We start from the raw sequence: 14,700 nt of genomic DNA on the forward strand, positions 1-14,700 counted from the left end.
ATGCAGTGAGAACAGTCTTCGTCAGTTTTGTACACTACTACTTTGATTACAAGTAATGGATGTCATGTTTAACTAACCTGGCCTCAATGTTTCATTGTTTTTAAACTTCTTTTTACAGATTCAGATTTTTCTGGCATGGTAGTTATTTCAATAAAAATTGACAAGCCATGTTCTGTTTTCTTATTTTACAAATTTGAGCAAACTAAAAGGAAAAACAGGCGTGCAAAATTTTTATATTGGAAGGGATTTAGGTAAGGCAAATCTTACCTTGATTCAGAAATTTTGTTAAGACAGGTTATAAGAATTTAGAGATCCCTGTTCAAATGCTGTTAAATGTTATTGCTCTCCTTTTAAAAGCTATAAGGCTTTAGAACTTTCCCCCCACAGATCTTGAAAAAAAATAGTATTTAAGATATATAGGTCAGTTAAAAATAATACCTGAAGTGTTCCAATCTGGGGAAAAAACCACCTTTGTTTGACAGAAGCAATTGTTCTCCCCTTTCAGTGCAAATTGTAATGGGGATTTCAGAATCAGTGTCACAACCCTTTTTTTTGTGGTTTCTATATCATATTGTAAGCTGATTGGGAGAACCAGTGAACACCATAAATATTTAGAAGAAAGTTCTAAAAAAACTGTCAGTCATCTCATTTGAAGACAATTTACTCGCATCCACCTGTGTCTTGAAGTATGTGTAGTAGAATACCAGGATTAGAAAAGGTGTCTGGCAGATACAGTTTATAACAGTAACAATGTGAATTTCTGTCTGAACTGCTCATGTTTATTCTTGAATTTCACAGCTGGATAAGCTAAGGCTGTGGAACTGTATACTTCATACTAGCCTGCCTCTCCATGCATATTGAAAAAAGCCATGAGAATTTTTTTTTTAAAGTTCGCTTCTTTTAATCATCAATATGTCATATCTTGTATCAGATGTGTAGCAGGTCTTGTACATTAATAGACATTTTCATTTACTACAAATAAAAATTTATGCACCTGGAAAGTCAAAATAAAAATTTTCAGGATTTGAGACGCATTTTTGTGTTGTTATTCAGTGCGAAAGAATGACTGTGTATGTGTATATTATGTGGACGATGTCACACACGCCCAATGGCCAGGTATGATAATCCAAAGCAAGAAAGAAAAAAAATGCCTAGTCTAAAAATGTCTTTTACTCAGGTGCAGATGCAAAGTTCTTCCCATTAGCACGAGAAAAAATACTAAATTACAAGTAGTATGTAAAATGGGGTATAGTTCTAGATAGTCTCTTTAACTTTAATACTTTTCACCCACGCAACGCGCAACAAAGGGCGAAAAATCTCGGAGGGTCCGTGTGCAAGTTGCGCACGTTAAAGATCCCTTGGTGGTCTAAAATCGATAAGAGTAGGCTTCGGCCGCCACCCGGGCAAAATTCAAAATTTCCTACCAACGAAAAAGTATTAGGTGTGTCCCGCGCGCTCATATGACCTAATGCAGTTGCGAGCGCCGTAAAACCCTATACTAAACAAACAAACAAACGCGCAACACTTATCCCCACGGTCCAGGATACAGGTGCGGTACAAGCTACGAGTATATAACACCGGCGTCCCATGAGGAAAAGGGACGGCTTCTTACTGTCACCGATCGGCATCACGTGTGTTAAGAGTCCTCCTTTTAGAAATTTTTATTCCCCATATAGTGAGTCTCGTAGAGTTCTCCATTTAAATAGGGCCATTCCCCATAAAGCGAGTTCGTCCCATAAAAAGACTGATAATTTGAGTTTGGCCATCTCCCATCAATAGTATCACAGTCACAGTTTATCCGTCTCCCACTTAAAGAGTCGGATTTTATTCGTCTTCGATCTAGAAAGTTCTGTCTCCCATATAAAGAAAATTAGATTATCTGTCTCCCATAGAGGACCAGACAGTTTATCCATCACCCATTGAGACAGTCAGTTTATCCACCTGCCATTTTGGGAGTTTGAGAGTTTATCCATCTCCATGAAGAGTCGGACTGCTTGTCCATCTTTCATCTAGAAAGTTCCGTCTCCCATAAAGAGGGTCAGACTTGTTGAACCAATGTCATGTCATGTCATATACAAAAAGAAGAAGGCTACCGAGCATACAGTTTATCTCTTTACTTTATGGGAGATGGATAAACTGCATATAATTGTTCCGAATCTCTTTAAGAAAGCCAGATAAATTTGTCAGACTCTCTTAATGTACAGCGTTGAAAAATGGGTCTTGTGGGCATTGTGGTCTGTTTCTTCTATTTTTTTCCAGCATTTGTTCTATCAATGATGTATCAAAACCTGACAAAATGCATATTCCATCAAGAAAGTCTCTTCTTAAAGAGAGTCAGACGAATATTAATCTCTCACAATGAGAGTTACATGGTACATCCATCTCCCTTAACAATAAAAAGGAATTATTGATACATCTTTCATAAAGTCAGTTTTTTAAAATGTCCTTGATGCTCAGGCAAGTGCCATGGTCTGGATCCATACTTATTATTACCTTAATATTTGTTTCTAATATTTCTGTAGTCTGTTCTAGACAAAATGTGATCCTTATTATATTAGCGACTTGCTCAAACCTATAATTTTGTTGTGGTCTGCTTCTGCTTCTATTCAGAATTAATTTGTTTGTTTTAATAAGAGTTTTACGGCACTTGAAGCACACTACAGTATAACACGGATAGGTCGAACACAGAAGACTCGAAATCACACATCCGTCGAACTGTGCCTGCAGTTCCTTTAAAAAAAAAAAATCTTTGTAATATATACCTCAAACTACGGATCCCTCGAACTACCGAGGTCGGTTCCGGCAAATTCGAGCTATCCGTGTTATACTGTAATTAAGTCATATAAGTGCTGAAGATTAGAGGTGTTACAAGACAGTTACTACAAACATAAAAAAGGAGAGATAAGGACGATAGACGTTGGATTGGAAGGAAGAAGCAAACCACACCAGAGCGCCCGCCAACCAACCACCAGCATTTCTACAGTCTGTTCCAGACACACTGACCTTTATAATGCAGACTGACTCTGTCAATCCCATATTAAATTGGAAGCTTCTCTTCAAGTAACTCCCTATAGCTAGAAGAGATGACAGCTTTTTACTGTTGTCTAAGACAGCTTTTTTTCTGCGCTGTATCTGATTTACACTGTGTGTGGCTGTGTGTTTATATGTGTAGGAGAGCGAAAGACAGATTGATATAATAATATTGACAAAAGACATACCATATGTGGTGTGCTGACAAAATGAGTTATTTCTCGGATTCGAGCCTTATGGAAAAGGATACGCCTCGCCTATAGGTGAAGCTTTTACAATTTATAAAAGTATGAAATGATAAAAGGCATATTTTAGTTTTAAAAAGAATACGGCATCATTAAAAAATCAACAAATTTGACCCGTTTGTCAATTTTTGGCCAATATCTCCATTTGTGGATTGCAAGGAGCACCTCATTTTGTCAGCGCGCCTCACATATAGTCAAACCTTGTTGTACCACCAGGTTTTGCCAAAGAAAAGGAAAGCCTAAGTAAACATAGTATTTACGCACTTACACCGCCAACTGTCCAATCAAGTTGCTCTGTCCTTATTAAACTAAATGAAAATTTGCCCGGATATACCATCAGAGAGGTACACACTACACACGGCACCAACTCTGTGGCTGCTTGATAATCTCTTTTCAACTTCAACACACGTCTCTGCAAACTTGGGCTATTTCTAAAGCTTGTCATCAATTTGCTCCTGATTTGTGCTGATTATGATAATGTTATTAATTTTAAGCTTCAGCCAATATTTAAATAAAAATTGGAAGGAAATTTTAAAGTTGCCTGAAGAAACTTCAAAGCAACTTCGCCACCTTGGCGTACTGGCTAAATGTCTGGCTGTGCCAGGTATCCAGTGTGTGAGGCTTTATTTATACTGTGAGGGCTCACGCTCAAGTCTACAGGAGAGGTCTAAGGCAGCCCAATGACTAATGAATATCAGTAGGCTATATAAAAAACAGTATGTCTACGATGTCCTTGGCCATATAGCCCAGCTTCTGATCCTAGCTTTTCAATTTGAATTCACAGTGGAGCTTTACATGTGAATGGTTGCTTCTTGTTGACATTTCCATGCTCAAGACAGATCTAGATGAGGCAAGGCTGGCCACACTTTGTCTCTAGTCTCTTGCCCTTTCCAATCTACCACTAGTCAAGATAGCAATTGTTGCTATCACGTTATAGTCCGCCAGCCCCACTGTACCGTCAACTTTATGCTCATCCCAAGGTAGGCGGTATAACAGTGTTTGACTGTATATGTTCCGCCCAGTAGAAAATAAGTGAACACAAAAACAGCATTACTTTTCTCTCTCCACTTTTAATGTATTTGAACAACCACAAGTACAAAAAGGACAATGAACAACTCAACATAAGAAAAGAGAGACTTCAGACAATATAATATGAAGATGACAATTAGGACCCTTGACGTAAAAATATTTGAATGATAGATTCAGGTCGGAGAATTTCCAGCTGACAACAGTTTAGGAGATGACCAGGACTTCATAACACGTCTGAAACATCGCAGGCCTTCAACCATTGGACTCTGAAAAGTAGAAAAGAAATGTTAGAAGATAGCAAAAATGTACATGAAAAGTACAAAGTAAAGTGTCCTGAAAGTGAAAGAAAAAGTACACATTTTTCACATACAGAATGCATACATATGAATTGCATACAATGTGAACATTGTATCGAAAAGAAATTCTTGACCAGATAAATGAGTAGACGTAATAAGATGTGCTTTGTGCTACATGGCTGGGTAAGAATAAATTTCTCTCCTCAACAATATTGTCTTTGCAGAGGAGGCAAAAAGTCAATTTCTCCCTAGACAGGAAAGAAGCTCACTCCAAGTCTTTCTTTCTTCTGTGAGTGAGAGAAGACTAATAGATCAACCCTGTGATGATTACCAGTATGAATAATTCAGGGGAAACCCAGGCATACAAACCATGCAAACACCAACCCTAGATTCAAATACTTCTTTGACATGAGAGGCAGGCACATTACATCAACTTCGTCAACCTGTCTACAACATTTATTTTTTCCCCCTCAACAATGAGTGGCTGTCATGAACAATCAAAACAGATCCGAGTTTTGATGGCTATTTTTTATGTCATAAAGAAATTAACTGCCCACAGTATAAATGACCACTGTGAGCCTACTAAATATACTTACAGTTTTCATGGCATGAGCCAGGCCAGTGTTGTTATCCATGAGTCCTGGAGCTGTGACTTTGATGGCTGTGATAAATGCCAGGGACTTTTGTCTCTGAGCTGGGGCGGCCTGCTGTCCCGACGGAGGCGAGCTACACGGCACTTCTGTCTCTGTTACCCAGGGGCACCAGTGCCAGTGCTCTTCTATGGGGTCAAACTTCTGCTTTATAGACACCTGAAAAAATGCAAGACATGAACAGTTATAAAGTGCATAGAGCATGCTGTAACGTGTGGATAAACGCTATATGCAATTGTTAATATTACCTGAAAAAAATCCAAGTCGGAACTGTTATGAAGTGCATAGGTAACTGTCTTGGACAGGTGGCTGTATGAGCAGGTTCGAGTGTATCATACATTAATTATACTAATGAAAAGAAATACACTGGCTGGGTAAAAGAAAGTCGGCACAACAGTTGAAAGTGTTGTCTATGCTTTGTACAATAAAAAAATGGTCTAGAAATTTTGACATTGCTTTTCTCAAATTTGTCTCCTTCCATTAAAAAATATAAAAAACAACAAAAACAAACCACAAACCATTTTGAAAATGTAAAAACTCAGAAAGCCCACAAAAACTACACATTACAGAAAGGCCTTTACATCAGAAAGTATTTTTTCTGGCTAGTCTTTTGATTTTCAAATGCTGCCACAAAAATACTCTTTACAGATACAGATATGCAGAGGAATAGTACCCAGTCAACAGCCTACCACATTGATAATATATGACATAGAGGTTCAACGCCCCTTTCAACACATTAAACCTATCTTTACTGGCATCTGTGGTGTAGCCACTCATTTACAAAAACCACTTCACTAACATTGCTTGACATCTATTGTGAACCTGTGTTCACCGACCACACATATCTCTTTCTAGTATATATCAATCTTTAAAAAAAAACCCCAAACATTTGTTCTCTTACCTTCATTTTTCTTTTCTTAGCTTCAGGTTCACCACTTTCCTTACTCTCTTCATCCTCATCGCTGCTCTCCTTTGTAGTGGAATCTGGAGCCAGCCCTCTGGAAGACTCTTGGGCATAATTCCAGAGGCCAACTTGTCGGCGGCACATACAACACACAAGGACATTCTGTGAACTGTGATAGGAATAAAATACAATTTAAACCCAATGACATGGAAAGGGAACCAAGGGAATGTTCTAAACCCAGGTTGGAAGGGCAGGCAAAGAAAAAAAAAATTAAAACCACACAAGGCTGAGATAACTTTCCTGCAACAAAAATATCATACGTACACAGATTTGGGTGTGAGTGTTATTGTGTTGATTTGATGAGGTAAATCTATATTTCCTGTTGCAGAAACTGATAAGAGCATGCTGTTATCTTAACCTCGTGGTTCATTAATAATGTGTCATATGTTATGTAAGAATCCTCCTTCCTTGCCGAAGTTATCCCTCTTTTGCTTGAAATTTTCACCAATCCTTCGCATGAAGTCAAGGTTTCTCGCAGTACCATGGTGTTTCTTATCAAATAATAACATGCAACACAAACACATATTAGACGACTGTACAACTTTCATCTGACACCTCTTCAGCATGCAGTATACATCCATACACTGGCATCTTGGCTTAAAATCTAGTCCTGTTGCTGTAAAACATCAATATTCAGCGAGCTTGCAAAGTCTCTTTTAAAAAATCAACATTGGCTTTAGTTTATGACCTTCAGCAGGAAATGATTACACCACAGTAAGATGTTGCTTCTCACTACCAGTTGTTTTCACATTGACTGTCTTTGTAATTGGAATTTCAGTACTTTGTCTTCAATGTCTTTCAGCAACTTTTGCCCATTGTGTGTCTTTTGTAGAAAGACTAGACCATGTGTGTTCAGGAATCAAGCACACAACCTAATAATTGCCTTAAATTCCAGAGAATTGTTATTAGAACCATATAATAATTGCCTTAAATTACTGAGAATTGTAATTAGAACACAACCGCAGTGCTTTCACTCTAATGGACATTCTAGTAACAATGTAACAATTCATCCAAAGATCAGTAACCCATAAGAGCAATCCTTCTCAAGCTCAGCAAAAGGCTTTTCTGAAAGTGCCTGGCCTTCTTCATTTTGGTCAGTTGTTCTAATTCTCCCTTACACTTTCGACAGTTACATTCAGGATTGCCAAATTTCCTTTCAGCAATTAACCAAAGCAGAATGAGAGCGGTAGAGAAATTCACCTGGTGGTCCATCCGGTGAAAGCCAACGTGACTGCTTGAGGGGACACGTCACTGTCCGGCATGAGGTGTTTCTTGCAGTAAGCTGCCCCTTGACCCTCATCATATTCCTGTAGGAGGAGGGCGCCAGCAGTCACAATATAATCACAAACAGGACGTAAACAAAAAGCAAAAATCGACTGCTCAGTGTAACACTCTGTCATACGTCATTTTCCAAAATGGCGTTTGGCGACATCTTACACTAAGCAGTCGAAATGCTGAGATTTCCTGTCAAAGACAGACACAGCATTGTACAAAACTCACGAAAAGAATGACTCCAATGCTTTCTTACTTCCCACATTATTTTCACCAGTCTCATATGACCACTGTTGTGACTTTTGGGCAATACGATAGAAAATGATTTCCGGTCGAGTTGAAAAGCAAAATGAAACATCTCCTATGCGTATCACACTCATTTGTCAGCATATGGCACAAATGTCCAAAAGCAAACAAAAAGCACATCACGACAAAGCTGAGGAGGGATTGTGGCCCCTAACAGCATCTTCGTTCGTTTAACTAAAATTATGATTTTCTAGGCAATCAATAAATTTTAGTAATAGATACACACCATAAAAGATTTGAGATACACAGCAAATAGAAGCTGATTTTACAATGGATCCGTTACAAAACAGAATCATTCGTTCTTTTAAATTCACCTCCTTCATTTGAACTGAAACACAGAAGACAGTAAGGAATACTCTAAAGTCGACAGAATCTTACCGACAAAGAAAGCACCTACCAGCTCGTGTAACCTTGTGTAATCGATAACGGGGAGCCGTTCCTGAATCTGAGACAACTTGGAGGCTCGTTCAGTATACTCAGCTGTGAGATTGGTAGGATCATGGAGTGGGACACGACAAAAACTTTCTGCAAATAAAAAGAATTCCATTGTTCAGTTACAAGTTACTGACGACAGTACACCCATTGAGATGCGCATTCAGATAGGAACTTATAAAGATTCTGACAACAATGAAAGTGCTAGAAGGAGGAAGCCCCCACTACAGAAGTGCTTGCCAACCACTCACTGTGGACACAAAGAAGCGTGTGGAATTCTTCCCAACAGTCAAATGCTTTCATACTTTTCATACAAAAACCCCCCAAAACCCCCCCAACTATCCTATATGCTTCAAGTTTATTCCACAAAAACAAAATTGACGAAACTAAAGAGCTGAGCAAGTATTTGAGAAAATTCTTCATACCCAAAAGAAAACACAAAACTGACCCCCCCCCCCCCCACCTTTTATAATACACCACAGAAAAATGAAAAGGAAAAACAACAAGAAAGCCGAATACACCCTGCAGACTTTATAGTCAGTCCTTACACATCTTCTCCCATCAGACTTCTATAACAATGTACTTACCATGACAGTCACAAATCAAGAATGTTTTTACTACAAAATTTACCACAGAAAGAAAAACTAAGAAGCAGACAAGCTTTCACTTAAACTGCTTCTGTACAGGGGTCAAATGAAAAGAAATACAGCACAAAGCAAAGCTGCTTATGTTTTTAAAGAAATAATATACCAGCTTAGAAGTATGTAAAAAAAAAGCCAACAAAAAAAAGCTTATAAATCCACACATTCACATGGTCTGAGACTATTAATGATGAAGGATGTTTTAGTAGTCTAAAAATATGAGAATACTAGAAAACCAGGCCAAAGAAGGAAGGATCCTGGTTGGGGGGGGGGGTGGCACTGAGACTCACAGGGGAGATGCCTTAATAAGGCTTCTACTCCAGAGGCCTGGCTGAAAGAGAAAACTGGAAAAAATGTGACTTGTTTGTAACAAACCTGGACAGGGATTGACTGCAAGGGCACAGAACTTGTCATGTGCAGCCAGCAAGTTCTTTTTCAGCTTGGACAGGCTTTCCTCATCTGGAGAGAGATAAAGTAGACAAGAAAAAGGATGAAAAAAATTCCCTTAAAACATGGTTACTGAAGGTGGTCCATTTATTTATGTAGGGAAAATCCTCGTCTTGTGCGCTGAGCCAACTGTTTAAGAGCGTGAAGTCTTCCTATAAGAACACGAGAAAATGTTCTTAAATTTTCACAATGTATGCAAACACATAAGTTAAAGAAACTGGTGGGTTTTTTTCAGAACCCATAGACATTACCTAGTCAGATAAAGGTCAAGAAAGGGTCCAAGGGTGGCACTGACAAGGACGCTAAGAATGAAGAAAGCCATAATCAGGAGACAGTAAACTGTATTTTGCAGAAAGGGGCCTACGGGCACATATAGGGAACTAAGTTCAAGCTATCCCTTGTCTTGAAACTGTAAGAATAGTCTTTCTTCGGTCACATTATTACATGAATCAGTGGGTTGTTGGAGAACTGTGTCCATCACTCCCTCTTAAATCTGTATTTTGACTGTGTGTGTAAGTATGCCATTTTAAAAAGTGATGCTTATTGCAGAGTCTTACACTGAGTACTCAATTTGTCCAAATCTGAAAAACAAAGGGTTAATGTGGTTGCACCTCAACAGTAACAACAACAACAACAACAATATAAAACAGTTTGAACATTTCGTCATGACAAATGAAACGGCTCCTTAAAACACAGTCATGTTATATTAACACATTGTCCAATAAATTCTTGACCACAACAAAAGTGCTTCATACTTACACACTTCAGGATTTGTCTTGACTGGGAGCTGACCACAGAGGAAAGCTTTGCACCCGACACATTGTAGCATGTCAGTGTCAATGTTCTCCCAGCCATAGCGAGCACAGATAAGGGGGTTAAGCTCTGCCGGCTTGTTGAACCAAGTGAGAGAGTGATGAAGGTTAAGGTCAACACTAGTACAGAATAAAATTATTACGTGAAATGGAATTTTGTAACATGATATGTATAAAGCACTGTTTCTACGATTTTCTCCACATGAATAGCAAGTGAATACAATACCTTTTTGTGAGCTTGGAATTGGTTCCCTATTCTAAGAGTATTGAAAAAGTTAAAAAGATAAAAGTAGAATCACTAAGAAGGCCATCAGGTAATTATACTAGATCTACTCAGCTCCATTCATTCTCAATAAAATAAAAAAACCCAAAAAGCTGTAGTTAACAAGGTAAAGTATAGTTACTACATTTCACAACAGAGCAAGGATATTGAAAATGTGTCTAATCTCTGCAGATAGCTGTCATAACTCCTTAGGACACTGGTTGAGCAGGCAAGTCGGGGTCGGAGGTCGTATGCAGTTCCATCACTTGGAAAAGTCTTTTCACCTTGCACACTTGCATTTCCTCGACTGAGTTAGACAGAAACAAAGAAATTAAGTGAATGTGCAGTTCTCAAACAACAGCTTTCAATAAAAAGATCAGAAAGTATGCAAAATTTATTCCTTCTAAATGGCTTTGGAATCATGGCGTGAAATCTGTCTTTTCTTCTTCAGTGTTCCCCTACTAGACCACAGATCACCCACTTTCAGCTCTTTTAAAGGATCCCTGGGCAAGTGTTGAGTTCCTGCGTGATGTCGGCATTGCTGACCGTTTATGACGCCACAGCGCCAGAAGAAAGAGAGAGAGAGAGAGAGAGAGAGAGAGAGAGAGAGAGAGAGAGAGAGAGAAAGAGAGAGAGAGAGACCACAGAGGTAATCACCAGAAAGAGCCATTTTCAAATCTGATAACATAACATTCCTCAACACAATTTTTCCAGTTATGGGAAAATACAGTTGGAGGGTGGCAGAATATATGGTTCTAGTGCTCTAGCTTGTTCACTTTTGTCTGTCGAGTGTTAAAAAAACTCCAGCTCATTTATTAATTTGCCACTGTGCACACATACCTTTGCATAGCATTATTCTGTTGGCCTAAAACCTAAAAAAAAAATGTTTTCTTAGCTCTATAACAAACAATGTTTTTTGGGAGCATTCGCAGGATAACTGAATTAACCTAGTCTACAAATTGCTCGTTTTGAGACAGTGACACCACACTAACCCAACATAACACAAGGTACCCTTAGTCTTAGTTTGCAGTTGCCAGCCAATGACCTCCATTCAATCATTATTAACGGGCTTATTTTACCGTTATCTTTAAAATTCTGTTGTTAGTGATGGTCATATCATCCAACTTTTAGCCCTGCATGCAAAGATTCAAAGATGTGTGAGTGTGAGATGAAACAGAGTGATTTGTTCTTTGGCTGCCATTATTCCCAGACAGTGGCTATTCTCATCCGGGGTGAGAATAAAAATACAATCGACCTCTCACCACGAGTGAGACTGCCAGTATTGGCTATTCTCACCCGGTGTGAAACAAGACCTGTTTTTCTTTAATTTCTGAATACCCTCTATCGGTGTGGATGATCAAATTGACAAAAACGAAGATAAAGAAATGATGTTAAAACACAAAAGTAAATTAATTTGGTCGTCTACAAAGATGCTACGGCAATTTCACTTTTCGAATCGAGCCGAACTACGCAGGGTCGCCATTATGTTTTGCTGGGAAGTTCTCGCGCTATTCCTCTCTCTCTCATCCCCTCTCTCTCTTTCTCTCTCACTGCCCACAGACAAAATTGCACGCTTTCAACACAAGAGCGCTGGAACGTTTGTTCACAGAGAACGCTACACTGGTTGGCCTATCAAAGGCCTGCCTGCGCTATTGGGGCCTAAATCTGTACTGTGACTGTGACTTGTAGATATCTTCCTTTTTTCAGTTTCTAGGTCTACATAAAGATTGTGTATAACAAGATAGTTCACGCCTCTATAATTGAGCCAATTAAAAAAAAAGTGTCCTCAATATTCAGTGGCACCCTCTTCGAAAAAGTGAAATTAACAAACTGTGCTATTCCTATTCTTCTTCTGGTGAAACGAAAGAGAGCTTAAAAACAAAGACTGCAGCGAAATCTGAACCAATGTGTGGACTTCTGCGGACACCTTTTTGGCTGAGTGAACTATTTTGTTTAGTACGATCTTTGGCCAAGAGACGCTCTACGAGGTCAAGATAACTTGCAAAGTCATTGGTCACTATTTATAACTTTGACCTGTAATTTACTACGTCATTTTCCATGTAAGGAATGCTGAAATTTTCCATTGAAAAAAAGTCAGCATCTATGCCCTTTATAGCTGCGTGCTTCCTAATCGAAGTAGGTCATCCCTATAGATCTATATATATATATAGGGCCTGTGAGCTTCCCGGGTAGCCAGGCTCACGCCCTTTATAAAGTTTCCCGAACTAGGTAGGCCCAGAGACCGTATAAATGAAGTATCCCGGACCACGGTACGGTTGAGAAAAGGATGCTGTGCTAACTACACAAATTAGTTCCTGCTAAATTCCATTAAAAATGGAAGTGGCTATTCTCATCCGGGGTGAGAATAGAAAAACGATCTACCTCTCACCCCGGGTGAGACTTGCCAGCTTAGGCTATTCTCACCCGCTGCGAAACAAGACCTGCTTTTCCTCATTTTGGAATACTGTCTATCGGCGTGGATGATCAAATTGATAAAAGCCAAGAAAAAATTACGTTATAGCACAAAAGTAAGCTAATTTGATCGTCTTCAAAGATGCTACGGCTATTTCACTGTTCGAATCGAGCCGAACTACGCGGGTCGCCATTTTGTTTTGACTGGAAGTTCTCGCGCTACTCCTCTCTCTCTTTCTCTCCACTGCCCACAGACAAAATTGTACGCTTTTAGTAGGCCACAGTTGTAATGGAATGTTTGTTCACTGCACAGAATTCTACAATTTTTCTGTTATCACAGTGCAGAATTCTGTGGTTTAGGGTGAACGCAAAATTTGTTGGCCTAGATCTAGGCTATAACGGTGAACGCGCACCGGGTGAGAATATGAATAGCCAAAAAGACTCGCCTGCACTATTCTCACCCCGAAATTGTAATACTATTACTAATAGTTTTTCATCACAATTTCCCTTCCATTCATTATAAAAATAGCATTACGATTAAAAAAAAAAGCCATTAACCGCTCTTTTAACTGTGCTGAACTCCTAAAATACCAGCGGTTGAGACATGACATAATAGTCTTTAATAGAGGCAAAAGTAGTCCCAGTCCGCTGGTCCGCTATTCTTCACTCTTACTCTTACCCCACTTAAAAAAACAAAGGCCTTGCCTTGCCTTAGAAAAACAAATCCCTCCACGTCCCCCACCCCCGTTCACACCTTACACACACACTGACACACACACACACACTCACTGACACACACACACACACACACTCACACAATAGAGGCCACTCCATTCGCTTTATTATCAACAAATCTTGAGAACGGAAACCGTTCGGAGAAATAAAGTAAAGTGTCAGTGTAACTACATCTAGTGTAAGTTATTTTCCCGAACGTTTGGAGAAATAGAGCCGGCCAACATTTTAAGGGCGAAAGGCAAGGGGACTTACGTTATTGCTTCCGTTCGTGTCTGTTCAGAGGAAGCCAAGAACGAAGACAAGAGATTTTTCACTTTCTCTGGAGTGTGGGTCTGGGTGTCGTTCGTTGTACTGGTGGCTGCCATTATTGAAATTGAAAATTGAAAAACTTCCTGTAAAGGGGCTCCACCCACATGTCAACATTATTACATTGGAAAGAATGCGCGCATAATCGCCCTTAGTTGAGCTGTGAAAATGGCGGAGACTCATTGACTCGGCATTCAAACTGGAAAGCGTTCTTAGTTACGACAGTCAAGATGAAAAAGTTGTGGAGGAAAGTTCGAAAAGGATCGCCTGCTCGAAGCGGCGAGGCTTCCCCAAAATCAGGATCAACAAGAGGTTCAGTTGCATCTTTGAATATTGGTTATGACGTGAGAGAAAAGGATTTGGGTAAACTTCACAAGGCTGCTTGGAACGGCGACTTGAACAAAGTGAAACAGCTCGCTAAGAAGGACCCAAGTCCACTTGACAAGGAGAACAGGTTGGGCTGTTATGATGCTTATTTTGTGTATTTCGCTTTTCATTTTCCAAGTGACTATTTTTCCGAACACTCGGGAAAATAAACTTGATCTCTTTTTCTCCGAATGGTTTAGCGAGATTTAGGAGGAACCTTTAGACTTTAGGAGGCGTTATCTTTCATTCTGTCATTAGGACTGGGAAGAAGCATTTTTTGCTTCGAATTCAATTTCTAGAGCTAGAGATTTTTAAATGTCTGAATATTCAGATACTTCAGTTGTGGTTGGGGCAACGTTTCCGGACTAGATTCTATCTAGAATCTAGAGATCTATACACTTCATTTGAAAAATGCCTTCAAAAGGTACTACTGCGGGAAAACAAGACTAATTGACCATGGCAGTAACCTATTTTGCATTAAGTCACCCCTAAAGC

The 14,700-nt window shown here is 39.3% G+C and overlaps 1 protein-coding gene across 2 annotated transcripts in view; it reads right to left on the reverse strand.

Moving 5' to 3' along the window:
* Window positions 1-4,325: 4,325 nt before the first annotated feature.
* Window positions 4,326-14,700, reverse strand: part of LOC101858050 (nuclear-interacting partner of ALK) — an 11,508-nt gene continuing 1,133 nt past the window's right edge. Inside the window, exons 1-9 of one of the 2 annotated variants that reach the window (XM_005104931.2) lie at window positions 13,786-13,907; window positions 10,555-10,693; window positions 10,072-10,222; window positions 9,241-9,324; window positions 8,190-8,317; window positions 7,415-7,521; window positions 6,152-6,323; window positions 5,197-5,409; window positions 4,326-4,570 (exon numbers count right to left, since the gene is read on the reverse strand). In XM_005104931.2, coding sequence (XP_005104988.1) covers window positions 4,478-4,570; window positions 5,197-5,409; window positions 6,152-6,323; window positions 7,415-7,521; window positions 8,190-8,317; window positions 9,241-9,324; window positions 10,072-10,222; window positions 10,555-10,693; window positions 13,786-13,898 — 1,200 coding nt within the window. In that variant the 5' untranslated portion in view covers window positions 13,899-13,907 and the 3' untranslated portion in view covers window positions 4,326-4,477. Of the gene's footprint in view, window positions 4,571-5,196; window positions 5,410-6,151; window positions 6,324-7,414; window positions 7,522-8,189; window positions 8,318-9,240; window positions 9,325-10,071; window positions 10,223-10,554; window positions 10,694-13,785; window positions 13,908-14,700 lie in introns of those variants that run through there. The other variant, XM_035971479.1, reaches the window with a different exon arrangement.

This window comes from Aplysia californica, unplaced genomic scaffold, assembly GCF_000002075.1.
Source record: "Aplysia californica isolate F4 #8 unplaced genomic scaffold, AplCal3.0 scaffold00442, whole genome shotgun sequence".
Taxonomy (NCBI): Eukaryota; Metazoa; Mollusca; class Gastropoda; order Aplysiida; family Aplysiidae; genus Aplysia; species Aplysia californica.